The sequence below is a fragment of the Pleurodeles waltl genome, chromosome 10 (assembly GCF_031143425.1).
Source record: "Pleurodeles waltl isolate 20211129_DDA chromosome 10, aPleWal1.hap1.20221129, whole genome shotgun sequence".
Lineage (NCBI taxonomy): Eukaryota > Metazoa > Chordata > Amphibia > Caudata > Salamandridae > Pleurodeles > Pleurodeles waltl.
Genome location: NC_090449.1, coordinates 861,111,506 through 861,136,522, shown reverse-complemented (window position 1 = coordinate 861,136,522; position 25,017 = coordinate 861,111,506). Strand labels below are relative to the sequence as shown.

General features: G+C 46.7%; 1 protein-coding gene across 1 annotated transcript in view; it reads right to left on the bottom strand.

Moving 5' to 3' along the window:
- LOC138261971 (ATP-dependent translocase ABCB1-like) overlaps positions 1-25,017 on the bottom strand; it is a 519,774-nt gene that overhangs the window by 289,253 nt on the left and 205,504 nt on the right. Inside the window, 1 exon segment of the mRNA XM_069211572.1 lies at positions 20,813-21,004. Coding sequence (XP_069067673.1) covers positions 20,813-21,004 — 192 coding nt within the window.

Below are 25,017 nucleotides of genomic sequence, written 5' to 3'. Positions count from 1 at the left end.
GGCCTAGGTTTTGGGATGTGTGGGTTGTGATGGTGAGACATTGGCGGGGAATAGGTGTGCTGGGGGTGGGGGTGAGGATGGTGGTGGGGGTGAGGATGGTGGTGGGGGTGAGGATGGTGGTGGGGGTGAGGGTGGGGGTGAGGATGGGGGTGGGGGTGAGGGTGGGGTTCGAGGATGGGGGTGAGGGTTGGGGTCTGATTTGGCATGCAGGTGGGGGGGAAGCAGTATTGAAGCTTCAACTTACCAGTATCCATTCCTCCGCCGACTCCTGCGAGGCCGTCAGGATGCAGGATGTTCAAGACTTCCTCCTCCCATGATGTGAATTGTGGGGGTTGAGGTGGGGGTCCTCCGCCAGTCTTCTGCACGGCGATGTTGTGCCTGGATACCATGGAACGCACCTTCCCCCGTAGGTCGTTCCATCGCTTCCTGATGTCTTCCCGATTTCTGGGGTGCTGTCCCACTGCGTTCACCCTGTCGACAATCCTCTGCCATAGCTCCGTCCTCCGGGCAATGCTGGTGTATTGTATCTGTGTGCCGAACAGCTGGGGCTCTACCCGAACGATTTCCTCCACCATGACCCTGAGTTCTTCGTCTGTGAAGCGGGGTTGTCTTTGGGGTGCCATGGGGTGGTGTGTATGATGTGTGGGGTGGAGTATGTGTATTTAAGTGAGTTGAGTGTGGTGGTGTGTGTTGTTTTGTGTGTGGATAGTGTGTGGGTGATGGTGTTGAGTGGCTGTGGCTGTTATTTTTTGGATGCTGGTGTCTCGCTCTTGCCTTCTTTACGAATTTTTTAGCGTAGGGGTTTGTGGGTGATGTGGGTGGGTGTTTTATATTGTATTGTGTGTGTGGGAGTGGTGTGTGTATGTGTATCAGGTGTGTGGGATTCAAATCGTCCAATGTGGCTGGGTTTTGTTTGTTGGTGTGTATTCTGACCGCGGCGGTGTGTCCCGCCAATGGAATACCGCGTTTGAATGACCGCCGCGTGGATTCGTGGGTCGTAATGGCATGGGCGTATTTCTGTTGGCGTGACGGTGGAGGTTTTGTCACCTCCACCTTTCCGCCGACCGCTGGTCTGGCGGTCTGTTGTGGCGGTCGGATTTTCTGAGGTTTGCCTTCTGCGGGTCAGAATGACCGTGGCGGGTTTCCGCGACCGCGGCGGGATTATGGAGGATTTCTGACCGGCGGTAGGCGCCTTTTACCGCCAAGGTCAGAATGACCCCCTGAGTGTCCTGTGTTTGTGGTGGTCTGGGTGGAATGGACAAGGGCAGCTGTCAACCAGAATGGACCAGACATGGTTTGGAGACAGGCTGTAAGGCACGGATGGCAGTAAGTGCAGAGAAAGGTCCACTTTCTAAAAGTGGCATTTCTAAAATAGTAATATTAAATCCAACTTCACCAGTAAGCAGGATTTTCTATTACTGTTCTGGCAATACCAAACATGACAGGGCCACTCTTTCTAGATCAGAATCTACCACTCAAAAGTGTATGAGGGTAGGTTTAATGCTAGTCTATGAGAGGAGCAGGCCTAACAATAGTGGAAAACAAATTTATGAGCTTTTCACTACCAGCACATGTAAAACACGTAAGTACATGTGCTGCCTTTTACCTACATAGCACCCTGCCCTATGGGTTACCTATAGCCTACCGTAGGGGGTGACATATATAGAAAAAGGCTTGGCAAGTAGTTTTAAATGCCAAGTCAAAGTGGCAGTGAAACTGCATACACAGGCCTTGCAAAGGCAGGCCTGAGACATGCAGAAGCAGCAACTGCAGGATAGCTCCACAAAGCAGACACAGGCAGGGCAGCTCTTCAGCTCTTCTCCAGGCAGAGTTTGCTCTTGGTTTCCAGAAGTGTTCTAAAGTGTGTAGTTTTGGGAGCCCTTCTTATACCCATTTTCTCCTTTGAAGTAGGCCTACTTCAAAGTAAAGTCTCTTTTGAATGTGAAATCCTTTCTTGCCCAAGCCAGGCCCCAGACACTCACCAGGGGGTTGGAGACTGTATTGTGTGAGGGTAGGCACAGCCCTTTCAGGTGTGAGTGACCACTCCTCTCCTCCCTCCTAGCACAGATAGCTCATCAGGAAATGCATTACCATGTTTAGGGGAGACAGTGCACTTTAGCACTGGACAGAAGTGCTAAAGTGTGCAGAGTCCTAAAACCAGCAAAAACAGTGTAAAAAACATAGAGGGAGGCAGACAAAAGCTGGGGGATGACCTATCTAAAGCTGTTGTTCTAAAACCCCGGAAAGACTTCCATTCTTTGGCTGAAGAGATACAGAAGGGTGCAGATTTTTCTGCCTTGTTGGCTTTAATGGAACAGCAGGCGCGTTTCTTTTGAATGTCACTTTCGACAAACTCTGTCCCTCTGAAACAGGTTCTAGCGCATCCATTGCAGCCGATCGCAACATTTGGATGCATTTTTAGAAAGCGACGCCGCTCAGAAGGCAGTGCTTTTGAAACTACCTTTTATGGGTTCAAAGGTTGTTGGCAGTGACTTGGAAGAAATTATAAGGAAATCTGTGGAGAACAGAAAACTAGTTGCTCCTGTTCGTCCAGTCACTAATGGCATACGTTTTGGACACATGACGGCTTTTCCCGCTGGGAGGCAAGGCTCAGCAACACCAGCTCTTTCGTGGCAGGGGTTGTGGTTGGGACACCCTTCATGAAGACACCCTCTCCCACACCTCCCAAAGCATTACTTCTCCAGGTTCCATCCAGTGGGAAGTTGTCAGCGATACGTTCGGAACATTTGGACTCGTACCATTTCAGATTCATGGACCGTCCAACTAGTCTCAGGCAGTTACAGGATAAGTTTCAGCAACACACCTCCTCACCATTTTTCAGAGTCTCCTGTTCCTCGCTCCCTGAAAAAGTTGGCAGTAATCCACCAGGGCATTAAAGTTGCTGCTCCAGAAGACTGCTATCATCCCGGTTCCTCCTGGAGGATTTTCCATGGGTATTATTACCTTCTTTTTCTTGTACAGGAATTCCACCCAGTGCTAGACCTCAAGGGGATAAATCAGTTTATCCATCATGTCTCTTTCAAGATTGTCTCTCTCCAGTTTATTCTGCCTCTGCTATGGAAGGGGGAGTTCCTCACCACAATCGATCTCATGGATGCCTAGCTCCATGTTTTTGTGCATCCTTCTCAGCAAAAATTCATCCAGTTCACTGTCCTGGGCAGCGCCAACCAGTTCTGTGTCTTGCCCTTGGGGCTAGCATCTGACCCATGAGTGCTCACCAAGCTGTAGTCACCTCTGGTAGGTATTTTACATTCTGAAGGAATCCGGTTTATTCCTTATCTAGATGACTTGCTGATTGCCTCTTGTTCTTTTTCCGAGGCACAGGTGGATGGTCTCAGGGTGACCACACTGTTGCAGGACCACGGATTCTTGATCAATAGGAAGAAGTCCCAGCTACAGCAATCCCAAGACCTCCTCTTCATCGGGGTCCGCTTCAGGATGGACTTGAGGGGTCTTTGTTTCACAACACCATTGTGTGTGTCTCCGATCCCATTTGTCCTTTCTCCTTCTTCGTCCCTCAGCATCGGCAAGGACTTAGCTCTGCAGTCAGGGGCAGGTGTCCTCAACCTTGGCCCTTGTTCCTTGGGGGCGAATGCACCTTTATCCCCTTTGTACACCATCTTCTAAGACATTGGAACCTGTTGTCTCAAGTTTACGAGGCTCTGGTACTGGTGTCTCCTCAGGTCGGCAGGGATCTCCAGTGGTGGCTGGGCCCCGTGCATTTAAACAGGGGCTTTTCCTTGGTTCCTCTTCCTAAGCAGATTCTCCCGACTGATGCCAGTAGACTGAGGTGTGGCACCACCTTGAGTGTTTCTACTGCACAAGGGAGGTGGGCACGGGCAGAGACACTTCAGTCTTCCAGTTGAAAAAAGCTGGCAGCAGTTCAGAAGGCCCTTTTGTTTTTTCATCCACTTCTATTAAACACGGCTGTGTGTGTTCAGGCAGATAACCAGGTTGTCCGCTCTCATCTGAATCAGCAGGGCGGAATGTGTCCCTCTGTGATTCTCCTTTCCCGGACGATTTATCTTTGGACCGAGTCCCATCTCCTGACCCTTTCAGCAGTCTATCTTCTGGGGAGGGAGAATGGGCCAGCCGATGCTCTGAGTCAGAGGTTTCTGTCCTCTGTGACAATGTGTCTGGATCTGGCTGTGTTTCGCTCCATTTTTCAAAAATCAAAGTCGGTACACTGTTCCTAAGATGAAGGCAGAAAGAAAACACAGGGGCACTTCTAAATTTAGAAGCTAGAACCGTCACACATCCATTGGATGTCATGCTTCATCATCAGGTCTGCTCTTCGTCGGGCTGACGCTGCAATGCCCGACGGGCCCCTCAAGGGGGCTCTATGCCAGAGATCTTTTAAAGTGCGTGCCACAAGGATAGGTAGGAGAAAATTCAGACCTACTGTGAAGAACAGAGAGCTAGAAACATTAAAATTGGCTCGAGAACCACCCTGCAACAAATTTATTGTGAATGATGGGTCTCGGTCAAGGTTAAAAAACGAGGGAAGTATAAGGGAAATGATATTCCTCTACTTTAACCAATAACATGTAGGGCAAAAGGACATTGACACTAGCCCTAACTTATAGGTCAACATGTTTCACGCCTCGGGTGTCCCTAAGGATCGAATGGCGTCTCACCAGGACCACAGAAACCTTAGCTACTAAAAAAAAAAAAAAAAGCGTAGCCCCTCCTATATTAAGAAAAGGGCATCATGGGTAGAGTGCTGGCTGAAAGACTGTCGTCACAAGTTTGGATGGAGCCCCTGCTGGGAGACCCACCCACAGCCGCACACCCGGAAAAACACTCAATTTTAATTCAGTTCGGTCTCCCTTGGTTGGACGTCTTTGTCACGGAGAATGCCCCCCTTTTTCCAGTTTTGCAGTCTGGTCCCGTCTTTGAGAGCTTGGGCAGTGGATGCCCTGTCGGTTCCTTGGCCCAACGGTCTCCTACATTGTTTTCCTCCCATACCTCTTCTCCTTCGGGTAGTACAGAAGGTGATCCTGGACCAGGCGGAGCTTCTGTTGATTGCTCCGGCTTGGGCGAGGCACCCTTGGCTCCCCAGTCATCTTCGTTTGTCAATACGGCGCCACTGGGTGTTGCCAATCCATCCACCTCTGCTGCGTCTTCCGTTTCTTCCTTTGGACACTCTTCGCAGTTTGAGGCTTGCAGTTTGGCAGTTGACAGGTAGTTCCTCTTAGGACGTGGGTGTTCTTTGGATGTGGCGGGCTTGATGCAGCACTCCCGGCGACCATTGACACTTAAGGATTATGGCCGCCGTTGGCGGAATTCTACTGTTTGGTGTCAGGGTAAGGGCTTGTCTTCATCTTGTGATCCCACAGCTGATTGGAGTTCATTCGGGATGGTTTTCAGCTAGGGTTGAATGTATCTATGCTTCATAGTCAGTGGGCAGCTTTTCGTGGGGCTAGTGTGTTGTATGTTGCCCCTTTGGCATTTGCTTGCTGCACAGTTGTTTTCTGAGGTGTCCTGTTGTTCATTCTCCTGTACCTTTGTGGGACTTGCCCCTAGTTCTGTTGGATTTGCAGTGGTGGCTATTTCTTCCGGGAGACCGGTGGTGGAGGTTGGTACTTTGTTGTCCTTCCCTCTGTTTCATTGTTTTTTTTTTGGACTAGGTGGTGCTTCATACTAGCCCTTCCTTTCTTCCTTAGGAGGTTTTCTCCTTTCATTGCGACTCAGATATTGTTTGCCTTCCTTTTTTCTTGTATGGTGTCTGACAAGGAGGTACGTTTGCATTCTCTTGAAATGCATCATGCTCTTTTTGTGTATTTCCAATGTACAGTTGCTTTTTGCAAGTCAGAAGCATTGTTTGTCTCCCATGGCCTGGCAAAGTGGGGTCTCAAGCCTTCTCTCTCTATTTTGTCCTACTGGATTAAACTGCCCATTTCTCATTCTTATTCTCTGGCTGGCCGGCCTGTCCCGGTGTCATTTCCTGGGACGTCTACTAGTGGTGTATCTACTTCTAGGGTGTCATTGAAGGGGCACCTATTCAAGACATTTGTTTTGCTGCTACTTATGCTCTGCCTCCCACGTTCACGACCCATTACCATTTGCCATTGGGGTGGAGATGTGTCCTCTGATTTTGGTGCTGCTGTCTTGAGTTCTGTAGAATCTCCTGCAGAATAAAGTTTTGGGTCATTTGTGCCATTTGTTTCATTAAATTCACCTGTTTTGTTTACTCATGGTGTTGTTTGTTTTGAAATCAGAGTTTGGCTTGGGTACATATTCATGTGTAAGGACTGTGAGAGGAAGACAGACGGGGAGTTAATGCCCGGTTATTTGCAGGTAATTTTTATTACTTAGAGACCATGGGCCTGATTACAACTTTGGAGGACGGTGTTAAACCGTCCCAAAAGTGACGGATATACCACCTACCGTATTACGAGTTCCATAGGATATAATGGACTCGTAATACGGTTGGTGGTATATCCGCCACTTTTGGGACGGTTTAACACCGCCCTCCAAAGTTGTAATCAGGCCCCATGTCTTCTTCATCACAGTACTGAGTTCCTGCCCACCTCTCCGTGTTGTTCTAATGATTTCTGTCTATGCTTTATTATTTCAGGAAGTCCTTCCCAGGAAGTGATGTATATGTATTCATGGATATGGGGGCCATCTTGGATTGGGAAGGAAAATTCAAGCCTTGGTGATAAGGTTCTTCATGAACGGAGATAAACTCATATGAAAGGACTATGACGAGGAAGACATGGGCTCGTAAGTATGAAAATTACTGGTAAGTAACCGGGCACTGTCATCCCCTTGAGGGAAGCTTCAGAGATCTCTGTGTCTGCATTCTCAGAGTAGCCTCACTATGCTCCAATTCGGAACTGTCATCACAGCCTCAGAGAGTTCAGTGTATTTGCCCTTTCATGGTTGTCTCAGTATCTGAACTCTCGGGTACCTTAATTTAGCTCAGTGTCTCTGCACTATTGGGTTAGTATATGATGTCACTCAGAACCCTGGGGTGAAATTCATTCCCTTTATTCCTTTTTTCCCGACATGATTGTAGTGAATACCAGCATTACCGAACATACTGTTAAAAAGTTTCACTAGCTGAATATGAGTTAGACATTTTGTACAGCTCCAATGCCACCCATCCTCCCAGTTGCTTCACTGGTCAGTGTAAACTTTCTAGCAGGTGTTATCTCTTCTGCACGGTGAAGCTGGCATGGTTAAAGATGCAGTGCCATTCGCTATTGATAGCTACACTGTTAAATTTTTTTTTTAAATTGATAATAAATCCTCCTTTGCGAATCTGCACAAGTCTTCCCTCCTTCCATGTCTTCTGCACATTCGGATGCCCAAATAGATACCCGACATCTGTGACAAATTTCTGTGCAATTTATGATCTCTGTCCTTTATCTGCCTTAAAAACAGGTTGACACAGGTTGCAGGAGGCAGCAAGCCAGTTTGCCTGCTCAGCAAGCCATCTGGTACAGAGCCATTTAAGAAGAGCTTCCCAGGCCCATGCTCCTTCCATGGGTTCACTACTGACTCCCAAGCTCAGTAATTAAAAATGTGGTAGTCAGAGACATTCACTGATGGCGTGTAAACAGATGTTGGATCTGTTTTAAAATGGCAACTAACTGTTGTGCTTACAGTAAACTAAAGTAAGGCCCTCTTGTCACATTCATAACCACTTGAGGCTGCCCTGTTCCCCTCCAGATACCATATTTCATAAATTTAGACACAAGAAAGACTGTTATGACTCTCCCTTTCCTTTCTACTACCGCACCCTGTGCTTTACACAAATAACGTCCCACCCACCCTTAATGACATTCTCTTGTTTCTGTCTAAAGGAAAAGCTCCCAAGTACAGAAGGGATTGAAGCATACTTGGATAAGCAGTCTTCTATAGCGGACCACTGTGTTCGTGCAGCAGTTTGGGCACTCTTCCCATGCAGATGCCTTAAATGAGGCGTTAAACTGATTTGAGAGTTCCTCCACTCCTGCGCTGTGTCATATCCGGCACTTAATTGATTTGGGTCACTCTGTGTGTGAAGTCAAAAAGTATGGTTCCTCCATTCCTGCGTTGTGCCGATTGGGCATATATGTAGGGAAAGACATGCACATGGTCTCTTAGCAAAATACCTAGGCCCTCATTCTAACTTTGGCGGGCGGCGACCGCTCCGCGGTCAAAAGACCGCGGCGGCCATTCTGGCTTTCCCGCTGGGCCGGCGGACGACCGCCATAGGAGCGACCGCCAGCCCAGCGGGAAAGGCCCTGCAACAATGAAGCCGGCTCCGAATGGAGCCGGCAGAGTTGCAGGGGTGCGACGGGTGCAGTTGCACCCGTTGCGATTTTCACTGTCTGCAATGCAGACAGTGAAAATCATTATGGAGCCCTGTTAGGGGGCCCCTGCACTGCCCATGCCAGTGGCATGGGCAGTGCAGGGGCCCCCAGGGGCCCCACGACACTCGTTCCCGCCATCCTGTTCCTGGCGGTAAAAACCGCCAGGAACAGGATGGCGGGAAGGGGGTCGGAATCTCCATGGCGGCGCTGCTTGCAGCGCCGCCATGGAGATTCAGCTCATGCAGTCCGCCGAAAGACCGCTCCGCGGTCAAAAGACCGCGGCGACCATTCTGGCTTTCCCGCTGGGCCGGCGGGCGACCGCCAAAGGAGCGCCCGCCAGCCCAGCGGGAAAGGCCCTGCAACAATGAAGCCGGCTCCGAATGGAGCCGGCGGAGTTCAGGGGTGCGACGGGTGCAGTTGCACCCGTTGCGATTTTCACTGTCTGCAATGCAGACAGTGAAAATCTTTATGGGGCCCTGTTAGGGGGCCCCTGCACTGCCCATGCCCAAAACCGCCAGGAACAGGATGGTGGGAAGGGGGTCAGAATCTCCATGGCGGCGCTGCTTGCAGCGCCACCATGGAGATTCAGCCCATGCAGGGGAAATCCGGCAGGAAACCGCCGGATTCCCTTTTCTGACCGCGGCTTTACCGCCGCGGTCAGAATAGGCTGGGAAGCACCGCCAGCCTGTTGGCGGTGCTTCCGTGGTCCCGGGCCCTGGCGGTCTTGGACCGCCAGGGTCGGAATGACCCCCCTAGTCTTGTGAGATGATACCTCATTGTTAAGAGACTGTATACACCTGCTTAAGGGCAGTGCTAGTCAGGCAGAACAGAAGGGAGAAAAACACAAGAGAAGCACCACCATTTCTCTTCTGAAATGCAGCAGGGGGTGAAAGAGTTGGTTACCTTAACTAGGTCAAATCTTCAAGCCTTGACTGCAGAGGCAGAACAGTCCACACAGCATTAACAGCACGGTTAAAAGAAGTTAATCCTGATGAAGATGAGGACCAAGAAGGGAACACTAGATAGAAATGGCTGCAGTGTCCTGAGCTATAAGAGGTGCTCAAACACATCAGAGAAACACTAGGTTTTCAACCAAAGGAGCAAGTTTTGCAAGAACCCTTTTTCTCAGTTTGAGGTGATTGGCCCATGCACAAGGTTGCAAAAATATGGTTCCCAAGGAGTGGAAAGACATTAGGCACAATTTTATTTTTTCTTGTCAAAGATATCTTTTGAAAATGTTTGGAGGACAATCTTTCACAGATTCTAAAATTGATAACTATCTGGTTAACATGGTGTAGGAAATCCACCTTTTCTGCATGCTCACTGAGTATCATTCATCTTTTGCTAAACCATAATTTTTTTTGCTGGTGTTAGAACTCCTCCTTTAAACATGATCAAATGTCTCCTCATTCCTAACTGGTATATCTGATTTACATACAAGTGGTAATGTGCTTGTGCTCCTCTTTAAACATGATAGAATTGGTATATTCCTAACTGTTGTATTTGATCTACATACAAGTCCATAGTATATGGTAGAAAATGTACTTAGTGCTTGTAAGTTAAAGGCCAGTAGTGGACTGCAGAAACTATTGTGCTATCCACTATAGTGACAGTGTAAAACAAGGCTTCAGGCCTGACTATAGCAGTTTAAGCACTGCAAAGTAATTTGTTAAAATAAACCTTTTTAGAGATCAGACCCTCCTTTTTAAATATCAATAATTTACCCTTTTGGAAGCCTTGTAGTCTACAAGGTACGGTGCTTGTTATTTAAAAGTAAGAGATATAGGGGTCATTATGAACCCCTTAATGCTGATATATCTTACAGTGACTAACAAACAAAATCTATTTTTCGCTGTGGTGGCCCTGCCTGTCCCATGTACAAAACCAGTTTATAGATTAAACATCCGAATACCGAATCTCAGGAAAGGAATTATCTAGACAAATAAGTTAAAAACAGTTTTGAATAGTATTAAAATATTCAAAGATGAGATTGGGTTTTTAATACATATTAAGGAAAAGTACCTTTTAAAAAGATACAAGTTACCTTTTTACAGTGTGAAGTTCCTGGAGGCTAATTTGCATTTGCTCTCCCCCTTCTGCTAGCTGGTAATTAACATTTCAATAAGTGTGAAAAGTGGGTGAAATAACCATTTCCAGGTGCAAACAATAGACTAACCTGAATGGGCAAAGACAACTCCTTTGAGTCTAACAGAATATGCAGAATGGGGCTGTCCATTTTGATATTACAATTTCAAATCGTGCATGGATTTCAAATCCTGCTTGACACGTCCACTGGGTTTACATATAGTACTAGGGACACACCTGAAAGGAAGGGGAACTAGATAACAAAACAATTCTTGAGTATCCAATGCCTGCTTGCTGGAAAACCCTACTTCTGTTCTACCAGACCTTTGCCTCTTGTGGGAACAGTGAGTGACCAAAACTGGATTTTAGAATTAGATGTGGGAGGACACTAGGAGTACGATACTACACTCCTCACATACACACCCATCCCTTATTGCCAAGTTTAGGCTGGCTGAATAATTTTGCCATCTTGTAATTGTTGAAAGTCAGTAGGGTTGGCCTCAGAAACATTTACCACATAGCTTAAGGTGTTCCCATGGGTTAGTCCCAACCATAGCTTTTGCCAGGCATAAATGTCCAGGCAACTACATCAGAACACTGACCTGTGGAAGATCAGAAAATGACTGAACTTGCTGTTTGAGACTTATGAACAGTCTAGAAGACTGGACCTTGCTCTCACTGTTGTGCCAGGGTAAAGAAGTGGACTTCAGGGGTGGTAAGGGTGACCTCCTATTAATGACACAACAAGCTACAAAAGGCCAGTCCCTGCACCTGCCTAGCTGACCAGTGGCAACAGGAAGAAGACTGGCCGTGCTGTTTGGCCTCTGGCTGATACACTGTGAGTCTCTAATTGCCTAAACTGAGTTCCTATGGGGCTTTAGAAGTGTAGTCCTGTGGTGGATTGGGACTTAAAAAATTAGTGCATCCAACAATCATTCCATCATAGTCAGCGTCAAATTGTGCCTACGTTCAGCTCTACTGTGACTATTGACTATCACTTTATGCTACTTGGCACTATTGAACCTTTAATAATTCATATTTCCGGTTCCCCTTATTGGATTGTTGTCATTTCTTTTATTAATTCTTACTCTACTTTTTGAGATTTCCTAGGTTTGCATTTTGTCTTTATTGCTTTTGTGGCCCTGCATAAATACTTTACACAATGCAGTTAAGCCTGTCCCCTCTGTACAATAGCTACCAATGGCTGAGCTCATGTTAATTGAGCTACGCTGAGAGCTCACCCTGATAGGGGTTATGATTAATCCTTGATGTGGGTAGGCAGCCTCTCCCCCAAATAGTAATCCGATTTCTTAAACATAGCATCACGTTTATCACTGACTACATTCCTCCCCTGCATCCCTCCTTTGATGCTGTGGGTAGGGAGGCATAAGGTTCTCTTAAGAGAGCAGTGTCTAATTTTATCTTAAGACCAGCTCTACTAAAGACTTTTCAGTTGCTATTTGATTACCTATAAGAGCTCACCAATCCCCCCAACAGCCATACTGAGGAAAATGGAGGCGCTAGCCCAATTTCTTTCTGACACCACGCTCAACCTTTGGTCATTTGCAACTTCCGCAGGAGCCTTGACAGCAGGAAGACGACTCCTGTGGATGAAACTTTGGATATTGGAGCTTTCACTTACTTATTTGGGGTATAAACTGTCTGGTTAACAAATGATCTGTAGCAAAACTCTGCAGTGGAGAAGAATATGTTGCAGCCATCCAGACCATTTTCGAATAAGAAATCTTTCATTCAGACATGAGCCACAGAAGGGACTCAAGAAAAAAGGCAGTCATCTTGAGACTGGACTCGTGGTCAGAGAGGGGCTGTGGTCTGATACAGACCTTGCTGCTGGTGTGCTGAGAACCACAGAGATAATGAAAAAGGGTTTGCCTGCAAGATAAGCTGGGTGTTGGGTGTGATCTATTGGCTGTCGGAAAAAGTGGCCTTCAGTGTACCAATTACTTTGGCAAAAAGCTTAAACTAGCTGGAAGAATTGACCCTAACCTATCCTCACGTACGATTCTTTCTCAAAATTCAAACTTTAAGTTCAGTCAAAATTCAAGTATTCACATTGTATTGCAGATTGTTAATTACACAGATGACAGTGCTGTTTCCTTATCTTAAGATGTTAGAAAACACTGTATGTATAATTGAAAAACAAGAATTGTATTTTTTAATCTTTACTTGTGTCTTGCGGGCTAGCCAACAAAGGTAAAAAGGTATGTTCAGCAACATTCAACAGACAGGCAAGACAAGGTATCTCTTGATCCTATGTTTTGATTGGACAGGAGGTTCCAGGGAATTTACAACAAAGAGCAACAAGGACCGCAGGCACAAGTTGGGCAGATGCATTCAGGGGTTATATGCAAGAAGCGTGTAAGGCAGCAACGTGGTCTTTACAACATAATTTTAGGTCTCATTATTGAATGAATTTATTTTGAAATCAGTATGACAATTCAGGAATTTCCGTGCTGAAATTGGCAATAAAGTAATTGTTGAGTAAGGAAAATGTTACCCAGAAAGGATTTGTTAGTGGCGTGTAGTGCTGTAGATTCTAGTGCTTAGCATAATCTAGAATTGGGCTCAGATGTGCGCAAGTTTTTTTTTTGGGCTGTAGATACACATGCTTAACACAGACTGTTATGCAGTCCTCCTCCATAAGCGGTGACAAACCTGTGGGTGTTACAGTTGTTTGAAATAGTGTACGTAGAACTGGTTGGCCTACATTGGCTTGTTAATGGGCCAACACATCTACACAGTAATGTTTTGCAAATGTATGCATGCAGGCCATGTAGCTGCTTTACATATGTCAGCTAGGAAGGCCAGTCAAGCTCCTTTTTTACGAGTGGAGTAAGCTCTAAGAGGGAAAGGTAAAGTTCTTTTAGCTTTAGCATAGCACGTTTGTATGCATTTAACAATCCAGCGTGCAATACCAGACTTAGAAATGGCCCTTCCTTTTTGTGGTTTTGAAAAGGCATCAAACAGTTGTTGTGTTTTCCTAAATGTTTTGGTTTTATTAATATAATACAGTGGTGCTTGTTTTGCGTCTAAGGTATGTAGCACCCTTTCTGCACATGAATCAGGTGGGTAAAAAATGACTGGCAACTCAATAGACTGATTAAGGTGGAATTGAAACACGACCTTTCGAAGAAATTTAGGATTGGTACGTAGAAGCTCACTGACACATCTGAGTGAATTGATAGCGATGAGGAATGTTAACTTCAAAAATAAAATCTGGAGGGGGAAGGAGTGGAACAGCTCAACTGGAAAGCCTATTAATCTTGTTAATACAATACTGAGATTTCAAGTGGGAGGTGATGGCAGCCTAGGAGGAATGACTTTTTAAGTCCTTCCAGGAAGGCTTTGATGACTGCAATCTAGAATAATGAAGTGTGTCACCAGTTTTGTAGACATGCGGCTGCTGATACTAGGTATAGCCTTATAGATGTAAAAACTAAACTGGGGGTATGTAAATGAAATAAATAAGCAGACAGAATCTTGAAACTTGGCTGCTAAAGGATCAATATGTTTGTATTGACAATGATGAACAAATCATTTTCACATAGCAGCCTAGCAGGGACGATTAATGGGCCTCCATGCTTCTTTAAGAATGTCCATACATGGCTGTGGCAGATTCAAGCAATCAAACTGTGGGACTTCAGGAATCAAATTGCAAGGCTGAGAGACCTGGGGTCTGGGTGTCTGATTTCTCCATGGCTCTGCGTAAGAAGGTTCTGCCAGTTCAGGTAGTAACTCATGGGGAACTACTGATAGTTCTAGGATTGTGGTAAACTACGGTTGCCTTGCCCAAGTGAGAGGAACTACGAGGGGGGTGAGAGATGTCTGCAAAGTTACAAACCACAAACGGAAGCAGCAGGAGAAGTGGAAAAGTGTAAGCAAATATCCCAGACAAGTTCATCTATAGTGTGTTGCCCCCGACTCGGGGAGTGGGTGCCTGGAGGAGAAGTTTGGGCATCTGGCGTTTTCTGCTGTGGCAAAAAGCTGTATTTGTGGTTGACCTCAACATCGGAAGTATGTGAGGAGGACTTGTGGGTGGAGCTCCCACTTGTGGATGTGTTGGCGCCTCCTGCTGAGGAGATATGTAAAGCCATTGTCCACTCCCAGGAGGTACTCTGCTAACAAGTGAATGTTGTACCGGAGGGCTCACCTCAAATGGTCTGGGCTACATGAGAAAGCTGAGGGGATCTGGTGCCCCCCCTGCTTTTGGAGATAATCATGTTATCTGTTTTGATCAGGACTATCTTGCTGATCAGGTGGAGGAAGGCTTTAAGCACTAGGCAAACAGCTACAACTCTAGGAGACTGATAGGGAGGTGTCTCTGGCTGGGTGTCCAACATCCCTAGACAGTTAAATCTTGTGAATGCACTCCCCATCCCATGAGGGAGGTGTCGTTGTTATTGATCACAACGAAACTGGGTCTAGGTAAGGCAGTCCTTTCAAAAGGTTGTTGGTGTTCCGTCACTGAAAAGAGTGGCAAGCTTGATGGTGGACAAACACTAGATCTTCTGATTGACCGTCGGCTTGGGCAAAACCTGGTTTGTTAAGCACTCTTGCAACAGAAGTATGTTTAGTTTGGCATGAGGAACTATGGCTATGCATGAAGCCGTCATACCGAGGAGACACATGGCTGTCCTCACTGTTACCTGTTGATTAGGCTGAAACTGTGGAATGAGAGTTTGGAAAGATTGAATTCTGGCAGCATTGTGATGAGCTAAACCCCTGCTGTGGGTCGAGGATGGCTCCCAGATAAGGTTGTATTTGAAGTGGTTGGAAGTGTGATTTGAGTGGGTTGATGGTAAATCCTAGTTTATGTAGTAGTTTTATGTTGGTCTGAGTATGCTGGAAGCACTTTTGACAAGTTGAGCTTTTGATAAACTAGTCGTCTAGATATGGGAATACATGTATGTTTTTCTGTGTAGGTGAGCAGCTACTAATGCTATACATTTGGTGAAGACTCTGGGGGCGGGTCTGACCCTGAACAGAAGCACTTTGAATTGGGAATGCTGGCCGTCTATCACAAACCGGATTCAGCGATGCACCAGGTGAACAGGTGTCCTTGAGGTCCAGTGTGGCCACAAAGTTACCTTGTTGTAATAACGGAATGACATCTTGAAGAGTAACCTTTTGAAAGTGCTCTGAGACAATGTATTCGTTTAGGGATCTGAGGTCCAAATTGGTCTCAGAGGCCCATCCTTTTTGGGAATAAGGAATTAAAGTGAATAGACACATGTGCCCTGCTGATGGAGTGGCACTAGTTGTAGGACACCTTATTTTAGGAGTGCCTGAACTTCTTCCCTGAGCAACCGCTGGTGTTTTAATGAAAGTTTATGTTTCTGAGGCGGGATATTTGGAGTTGCGTAAGTGATCTCCAGACAATAACCATGTTGGATAATATCCAAAACCCACTGGTCAGAGGTGATATTGCGCCAGGTGGAAGGAACCCTTTCATTCAACCCCGACAGGTGTTAAGTGGTCTGGGGGGTGTTTTGGGGGAGGGAGAGGGGTTGGGAGGAAGTTGGTTGGCAAGTCAGGGTTTGGTGGTAGTGGCAGAGGATTTTGTGTATCAGCCCTTGCACTGCCCTTAGAACCGCTACCCCTGTGGGAGCCTTTTAGTATCCCCTAGGCAAGAGAGCCTGTGCCTGGGGACGCTGGTACCAGGTGAGGTCTGAGGGGAGGTTGACTTTGAGCCTCCACAATATGAGGAGTGGCGAAAGGAGCCACTATGATACGGTGCCTGCAATGCACCCATGGCCTTAGATGTCTCGTTGGCCTTTTTCCCTGTCAAATGGGACGGCCAAAAGGTTTTGCTGGATCTCAGGTTTAAAGCTTAAGACTCTGAGCCAGGCATGTCTTTTGAGGAGAACACTAGAATTTAAGCCACTAGCTGTGGTGTCAGCCTTGTCAACAGTACAGGGAATGGTTGCATTAAAAATTAGCTTACCCTCTGAAGCAATTTGGTATACTCGTTTTTTGTGCTCCTCTGGGAGATGTTGGAGGCCCTGTCATAGTGAGAGAGGAGGCCAAGGAATTGGCGATTCTCACATGGCTGGCAGCCACCCTCTTACCTGAGGCATCAACCTTTTTACTCTTTATCTGGTGGGAGTGCCTCATCAGATGTTTGAGAGTTGGCCCTCTTGCGTGCTGTGGCAACTGCCAGAGAATCGGGTGGAGGTTGATGGTTTATGTACACAGGGTTGTTAGGTGATGCCTTGTTTTTTTTGTCAACTCATGGCATAATCACACAAGATCTTACTGGGTCATTAAAGATGTCAGCAGTATGTTGCATCATGTCTTTCAGCATCAATAGGTACTGTGCCGAGTGCTGGGTGGAGGATAACGTCTCAAATAAAAAATCGTCCTTTAGTGGCTCAGAGTGTAGCTGCACCTTGTGAAAAGTGGCAGCTCTTCCTATAAGGTCGTGGTAGGTGATGGTGTTGTCCGGGGTTGGAGAGTTTAGAAGGACACAGATCTATGGTCTGTATCAGCAGGTGGTTCTACATCATAAGAGTCCCAAGGAGTCTTCATGTAATAGGAAAAAAATGTCCCCTTGTTTCCCCTGCCTCCACCCCTGGATGGAACCCTCTGGTGAATATGGTGCAGGGGCAGCAGGTGAAAGTGGTGAAGACTGTATGTGGTGCTTAGTAGGCATTGGTGGTGGGCTGAAGTGCAGCGGGCTTGTGGCCTTGTCCTCCTTTTTGCTATGCTTTGGTGGAGTTGGGGTCTCCAAAGCCGACTCAAAGGACAACTGTCTCTTGACTGGCTGTACACTGCTATAAGGTCTTGTAATGATGTGGCCAGTGTATTGATGTATCATTATAAGTTTTTGCCTTGAGTGTATCTCCTCTTGTATACGCTGAAAGACAGGTTTCACAGTCTCAGAACTGTGTGCCTTTTTACCGAAAGAGGTGATTATGATGTGGAAGGTCTGATGTGGAAGGTTTTGGTGCTGTTGGTTTTGATGCCAATGATTTTGGGTCCAATGCAGGTGTTTTCAGAGCAGATATGGAACAATGTTTTGATGCTGAGGATTTTGGCTCCCATTGGCGGCTCTGCTCTGATGCATGAAGGGTCGGGTCGGAGTTGTGTGGCCTGTGCTGTTTTTTCGGGACCAAATGAAAACTGGGCATGTTGGAGACAGCTGCTAGGTGCTGACCATGACCCAAAGAGTGGTGGCCGAACAATGGATTTCGATGTATGTAGATAGGCAGCTCTTTGTGGTGATCTGCTGGGTCAGGGTTGAGGTGGAAGGGGCACAGTACTTACGGCTTGACCAGATGTGAAATTCTGCATCTCAATCCCGGAGCTGTCGTCAAGGAAGAAGGTGCCTTCGTCTGCCACTAATGCATGGCCATTTGCCTCATCTTGAAGGTCATTGGTCCGAAGATGTCCAGTATTTTTTGACGCTGTGATGGGGCATTTCAGGACGTCTAGCTGTATGGTCAAGTAGCATCTCCTTGGACAGAATGGATTTCCAGGCCTCAAAGGTAGCTTCCTCATGTTCAGTGGAGAGGCACAAATTACACACCTGGTGGAGATCGGTGCCTGGGTACTCCGCATGGCATCGAAGACAAAAGCAGAAGGGCATCCAATTCCATCAGCAGGTGGACATGGTGAAGAGGGAACGCTGAAGATGTGAAATCTGCCCTGAAAGGTGAAGTCTCATGGGGGTCGCGGCCTACTTGAGTCGCCACAAAGAAGTCGACGATGATGCACTGACAAAGGAGACAGAAGAAGCCACAATCGAGAACAATACCGACGGTAAGGTCTAAGAGAAAATAAGCGACAACGGTGTCGAACAGGAGCCAAACCCATCCAAACCCAATTACAGAAGAAAACAATCTCACAATAGAGTTGATGACCATGCACATTACCAACAAGAGGAGGACTCGAAAGACTTCCTTTGGAAAAAATCAACTTGCCCAACACAAAATGGCAGGATTATGCTAAGCATGTGTATCTACAGCCTCACATGCCTCAAATATTTTGTTTGTTGATATAGCATAGTTGTGCCTTAAATGTAACCTTCATTACCCAAATCCAGTTCCTACATGTCGCAGTTAGTTCACACCCTCCCGTGGATATTTTGGGGCACATTACGACCCCGGAGGTAAAAACCGCCACAGCGACGGCCGCCAAAGGACCATCGCCGTGGCTACCAGCGGTCTGCCCTATTATGACCACAGCTGGATTTCCGCCAGAAGGATGGTGAAAATCCAGCTGTGGCCATGCCGGCGGATGGCGGTAAGATGGCGCTGCTGCCAGCAGCAGCACCACGCCAGTAGACCGCTGCAGACCGTATTATGACCCATGATACGGCCTGGCTGTGTTCTGCTGGCTGACGCTGCTGCTGGCAGCAGCGCCCCATTCCATCTCCTGCCAGAGGACCTCCTGCCAACAGGTAAGTTGGGCGCTCCGAAAGGGGAGGGGTGTTGTGTGTGTGTGTCTGTGCCTGCGTGTATGCAGGTGTGTGTTGCGTGTTGTATGTGTGTGCATATATGGATGTGCGAGTGCGTGTATGTTGTGTTGTGTGAATGCTTGTGTGCTTGTATGTATGTCAGTGTGTGTGGATGTGTGTGTGAATGGATGTATGCATGCATGTATGCATGTTTGAATGAGTGTGTGTATGCATGTGTTCGTGTGTAAATGAAGGTGTGTGTTTGTAGTGGGGGGGTCTGGAGAGGAAGGTGGGGTGGGGGGAAATCTGGGGAGGGGGCGGGGAAGACCCCTATCAGTGACAGGGAAGGGATCCCCTGATAGTGCCTACCACCATGGTTTTTGTGGCGGTATGGTTGCCAAACTCTCCACACCCGCGGTCGTTACCTCCGTGGCAGTCGGTGTGGTACATTTACATTTTGGCTTTAGCCACACCGCCAATGTCTTAATATGGAGCCAGCCTGTTGACAGTACTTTCCTCCATATTAACGCCGTCCACTGGTGTCATAATAACGCCCTATGACACCTGTAACTCAATTATCTTTGCTTGTAAGTACAAGGATGTCATGGGGAGGGAGGCGGGTTATTATGCAGAAACCACAGGTTGTGGCAGTGGAAAAGAAAGAAAGATTAAGAAAGCCTGCCTTTTACATCAGCGGAAAGGATCTGTCTCGGGCTGGGCTCCCTTAAGTAGTTATGATTGTGGGAAGGAGAACTTGGACTAGGATAATGAATAGTACCAGTAAGTAATCGGTTCAGTTGCAGATCACATAAATTATTATAGAATCTCTGGTCCGTTCAAACTCTATTAGGACCTCCATTCATAAGTGGGAAGGAATCTGAGACTGCAACTCATGCAAGCTCTTAGTAGATTCTGAAAATTCCCCTGAAGATTCGGAAAACACCTGTTCTGGAAATTAACAGTCCTTTTTGTATTAAGTGCATCAGGTAAAGAGTATTCACATTGTCCACCAAGAAGGATAAAAACCTAAAACGGCCCATACAAGACCCGAATTATGAACTATGAAATATCTGTATTAATACCTGTAGTCATCTTACTGGAATTGTAATCTACTATCTGCAATACTAACCCTGATATATAATATAAAAAATGATCTACCTTACTGCAATTAAAACCTAAACCATAATGTTTTCAAACACCGATTGCTAGTCTAGAACAAGCATTCTAGAACTGTGAACTTTTGGTTACCCAGACTTAATTGTAGCAGTTGCTGTAGTTGACCCCATTATTTTACAGTGACTGAAACAAGCTTGTTACATATATTTGGTAAAGCAGAATCATTAACCCACTGAGCTATGCTATAAGAACTGAGATCCTTGCCTTGTGTGTTACACACAGATCTCTGCAGCACGTTCATTACCCAACGGCGCTATTATGTTGTCATGGATCCTCACTCACAATAACAAAACAAACAAAACGAACTGCGTGTTACTGTGAGTGTACATATGCTGCTTCCCTATTGTAGGGTACTTCAGTATTAGAGTAGGCAGGCAAGGGGGCTGCTGAATTTGGAACGGGGAACCAGGTTTAGTTGGGTGAATAAAAAAAGTGCACGATAGATAAAAGAGTGACAGGGATGCCTGAGTATGGAGACTGCTGAGTTTGTACAAGGCTGAGGTTAAGCTATTTAAGGTGTTCTACTGATGCATGTTCTCCCCTTACAGATTTCACAGCCTGATCTATGCTCTAACGCATTCACACATTCATGTGCCAAGTCGCTTGCTGCTGGAATTGTGGCAAAGCACCAAGATATCAGATACAGGCGGATGGATTTTTAGATTATAAATCATGGGAATAAGTCTGATTTACATTAGTAAACTAACATTCAGAAGTAAAACAAAAAAGAAGGAAACAAAAATATCCAAAACAAAGTTCAACTGAAATATGAATACACTGAGAGACAAGTAATCTTTATACATACTCTGTAAGACGGGTGTTCAGTTCTCCTGCATCATTCACATCAAACCACCCTATTTCCTGCCGCATTACTGCATGGAAAAATTGTCGCCTGATTTTCCTGATTTGCCGGCCAGCAGCCAAGGTCCAAAATGAAATCTGAATGTATGCGGCAACAAGAACAGCAGCTCCCAATCCAGAATAAATTATTGCGTAACTGTAAAATGAAATTATATTGTAACATACAGTTTGCCAGTGGTTTCCCCACAGTGCACAACAACATTAAAAAAAAATTCAAATAGGGTTTACAATTTTGTTATGTATGGCTGTCCTAGAGAACCTCTATATGTTATTTCTCTTTCTGAATCTCATAACTCATTGCTATGGCACAGCAATAGTTGATACCAATATTGGTTACTGTAGGAAGTTGGCTCTGTATGTACTATTTCAAAGTAAGAAATAGCATGCCCAGAGTCCAAGGGTTCCCCTTAGAGGTAAGATAGTGGCAAAAAGAGATAATTCTAATGCTCTATTTTGTGGTAGTGTGGTCGAGCAGTAGGCTTATCAGAGGAGTAGTGTTAAGCATTTGTTGTACATACACAGGCAATAAATGAGGAACACACACTAAGAGACAATTCCAGGCCAATAGGTTTTTGTATAGAAAAATATATTTTCTTAGTTTATTTTAATAACCACAAGTTCAAGATTTACAAGTAATACTTCAAATGGAAGGTATTTCATGTAGGAACTTTAGGAACTTTGAATTAGCAAAATAGCATATACAGTTTTCACATAAATGACATATAACTATTTTAAAACTAGTGCAATTTTCAACAGTTCCTGGGGGAGGTAAGTGTTTGTTAGTTTTTGCAGGTAAGTAAACCACCTATGGGGTTCAAGTTGGGGGGTCCAAGGTAGCCCACCGTTGGGGGTTCAGAGCAACCCCAAAGTTACCACACCAGCAGCTCAGGGCCGGTCAGGTGCAGAGGTCAAAGTGGTGCCCAAAACACGTAGGCTTTTATGGAGAAGGGGGTGCCCCGGTTCCAGTCTGCCAGCAGGTAAGTACCCGCGTCTTCGGAGGGCGGGCACCGGGGGACACACAAGTCCACACAAAAAGTACACCCTCAGCAGCACGGGGGCGGCCGGGTGCAGTGCGCAAACAGACGTCGGGTTCGCAATAGGATTCAATGGGAGACTAAGGGGTCTCTTCAGCTATGCAGGCAGGCAAGGGGGGGGGGCTCCTCGGGGTAGCCACCACCTGGGCAAGGGAGAGGGCCACCTGGGGGTCGCTCCTGCACCAGAGGTCGGATCCTTCAGGTCCTGGGGGCTGCGGGTGCAGTGTCTTTATCAGGCGTCGGGTCTTTGAAGCAGGCAGTCAGGGGGAGCCTCGGGATTCCCTTTGCAGGCGTCGCTGTGGGGTTTCATGGGGGTCAACTCTGGCTACTCACGGTCTCGTAGTCGCCAGGGAGTCCTCCCTGTGGTGTTTGTTCTCCACAAGTTGAGCCGGGGCGTCGGGTGCAGAGTGCAAAGTCTCACGCTTCCGGCGGGAAACGTGTGTTGTTTCAAAGTTGCTTCTTTGTTGCAAAGTTGCAGTCTTTGGGGAACAGAGCCGCTGTCCTCTGGAGTTCTTGGTCCTTCTAGATGCAGGGTAGTTCTCTGAGGCTTCAGAGGTCCCTGGACCCTGTGGAATGCGTCGCTGGAGCAGTGTCTTTAGAAGTGGGGAGACAGGCCGGTAGAGCTGGGGCCAAAGCAGTTGGGGTCTTCTCTGCAGGTTTTTCAGTTCAGCAGTCCTTCTTCGTCTTAGGTTGAAGGAATCTGAGTTCTTAGGTTCTGGGGAGCCCCTAAATACAGAATGTAGGGGTGTGTTTAGGTCTGGGGGGTAGTAGCCAATGGCTACTAGCCCTGAGGGTGGCTACACCCTCTTTGTGCCTCCTCCTTGAGGGGAGGGGGGCACATTCCTATCCCTATTGGGGGAGTCCTCAATCTGCAAGATGGAGGATTTCTAAAAGTCAGAGTCACCTCAGCTCAGGACACCTTAGGGGCTGTCCTGACTGGCCAGTGACTCCTCCTTGTTTTTCTCATTATCTTCTCCGGCCTTGCTGCCAAAAGTGGGGCTGTGGCCGGAGGGGGCGGGCAACTCCACTAGCTGGAGTGCCCTGGGGTGCTGTAACAAAGGGGGTGAGCCTTTGAGGCTCACCGCCAGGTGTTACAGTTCCTGCAGGGGGAGGTGAGAAGCACTTCCACCCAGTACAGGCTTTGTTACTAGCCACATAGTGACAAAGGCACTCTCCCCATGTGGCCAGCAACATGTCTGGTGTGTGGCAGACTGCTAAAACTAGTCAGCCTACACGGATAGTCGGTTAAGGTTTCAGGGGGCACCTCAAAGGTGCCCTCTGGGGTGTATGTTACAATAAAATGTACACTGGCATCAGTGTGCATTTATTGTGCTGAGAAGTTTGATACCAAACTTCACAGTTTTCAGTGCAGCCATTATGGTGCTGTGGAGTTCGTGCATGACAGACTCCCAGACCATATACTCTTATGGCTACCCTGAACTTACAATGTCTAAGGTTTTGCTTAGACACTGTAGGGGCACAGTGCCCATGCACTTATGCCCTCACCTATGGTATAGTGCACCCTGCCTTAGGGCTGTAAGGCCTGGTAGAGGGGTGACTTATCTATACTTCATAGGCATTGTGAGGTTGGCATAGCACCCTGAGGGAAGTGCCATGTCGACTTAGTCGTTTTATCCCCACTAGCACACACAAGCTGGCAAGCAGTGTGTCTGTGCTGAGTGAGGGGTCCCCAGGGTGGCATAAGACATGCTGCAGCCCTTAGAGACCTTCCCTGGCATCAGGGTCATTGGCACCAGGGGTACCAGTTACAGGGGACTTACCTGGATGCCAGGGTGTGCAATTGTGGAAACAAAAGTACAGGTGAGGGAAAGAACACTGGTGCTGGGGCCTGGTTAGCAGACCTCAGCACACTTTCAAATCATAACTTGGCATCAGCAAAGGCAAAAAGGCAGGGGGTATCCATGCCAAGGATGCATTTCCTTACAGTTACCCACTGCTGTGATGTTATAAAGACCTTCCATGCCATGCTCAAAGGCTTCCCTGACAGGCTGTCAGCCCGGCACAGCACTGCTTGCCCGCTTTGATGGAAAGCACAACTGCAGGAGGGAGAAGGAAGGCAGGGAAGGTGGTGAGGATTTGTCAAGGATGGCAGGTAAGTTTTTTTGTTTTTAACCTTTGAGACAGGGGCACATAACAGAAGCCATGATATATATGGCTCTCCCATTAACCCCCCTGCCACTGTTTAGCAATTGAAAGCAGAGTCAGATAAACTGGGGACATACAAAACATAGAATTATAGATTATAAATCAGTAAAAAGTGAATTATGGGGATGTTTTTCACTTCCAGGTTCTGAGTCTCATCATGGGCAATCCAAGCTTTGCTCTCATTGTCTATTTGATGTCACTCAGGACCCCCTTGTGAAAAACATCCCCGCAATTCACGGTTATGCATCTATAATACTATATGTCACATACTGTGACAAATGACTAGCTTCATAAAAAGCAAAGAAATCATTACCGGCAATCAGTATAAAATGGTGGTAGGGGTGAGAATTACTGAAAAAAGGCAAACACTTCTTGTTCATGTGTAAACTATACAATAGCTCATGATACCTGACATTTAGAACTTTTTTTTTGCAATCACTCATACTTTCTGTCTTCCCTAGTGACTATATATCATATGGAAAATGTCACTTACCCAGTGCACATCTGTTTGTGGCATGAGACGCTGCAGATTCACATGCTGTGCATTATCCTGCCATCTAGTGTTGGGCTCAGAGTGTTACAAGTTGTTTTTCTTCGAAGAAGTCTTTTCGAGTCACGGGACCGAGTGACTCCTCCCTTTTGGCTCCATTGCGCATGGACGTCGACACCATCTTAGATTGTTTGCCCCGCAAAGGGTGAGGTAGGAGTTGTGAGTATACTAGAGGTGCCCATGCAATGGAGTAGTAATGTATGTACATAGTGTGTATTCAAATAATATTTATTTACATATTTACAATTTTTATGCAACTAAAAAATGGCTAAAGGCTCCCGGGGAGGTGGGATGGCGCATGTGAATCTGCAGCGTCTCATGCCACGAACAGATGTACACTGGGTAAGTGACATTTTCCGTTCGGTTGCATGTGTAGCTGCAGATACACATGCTGTGCAT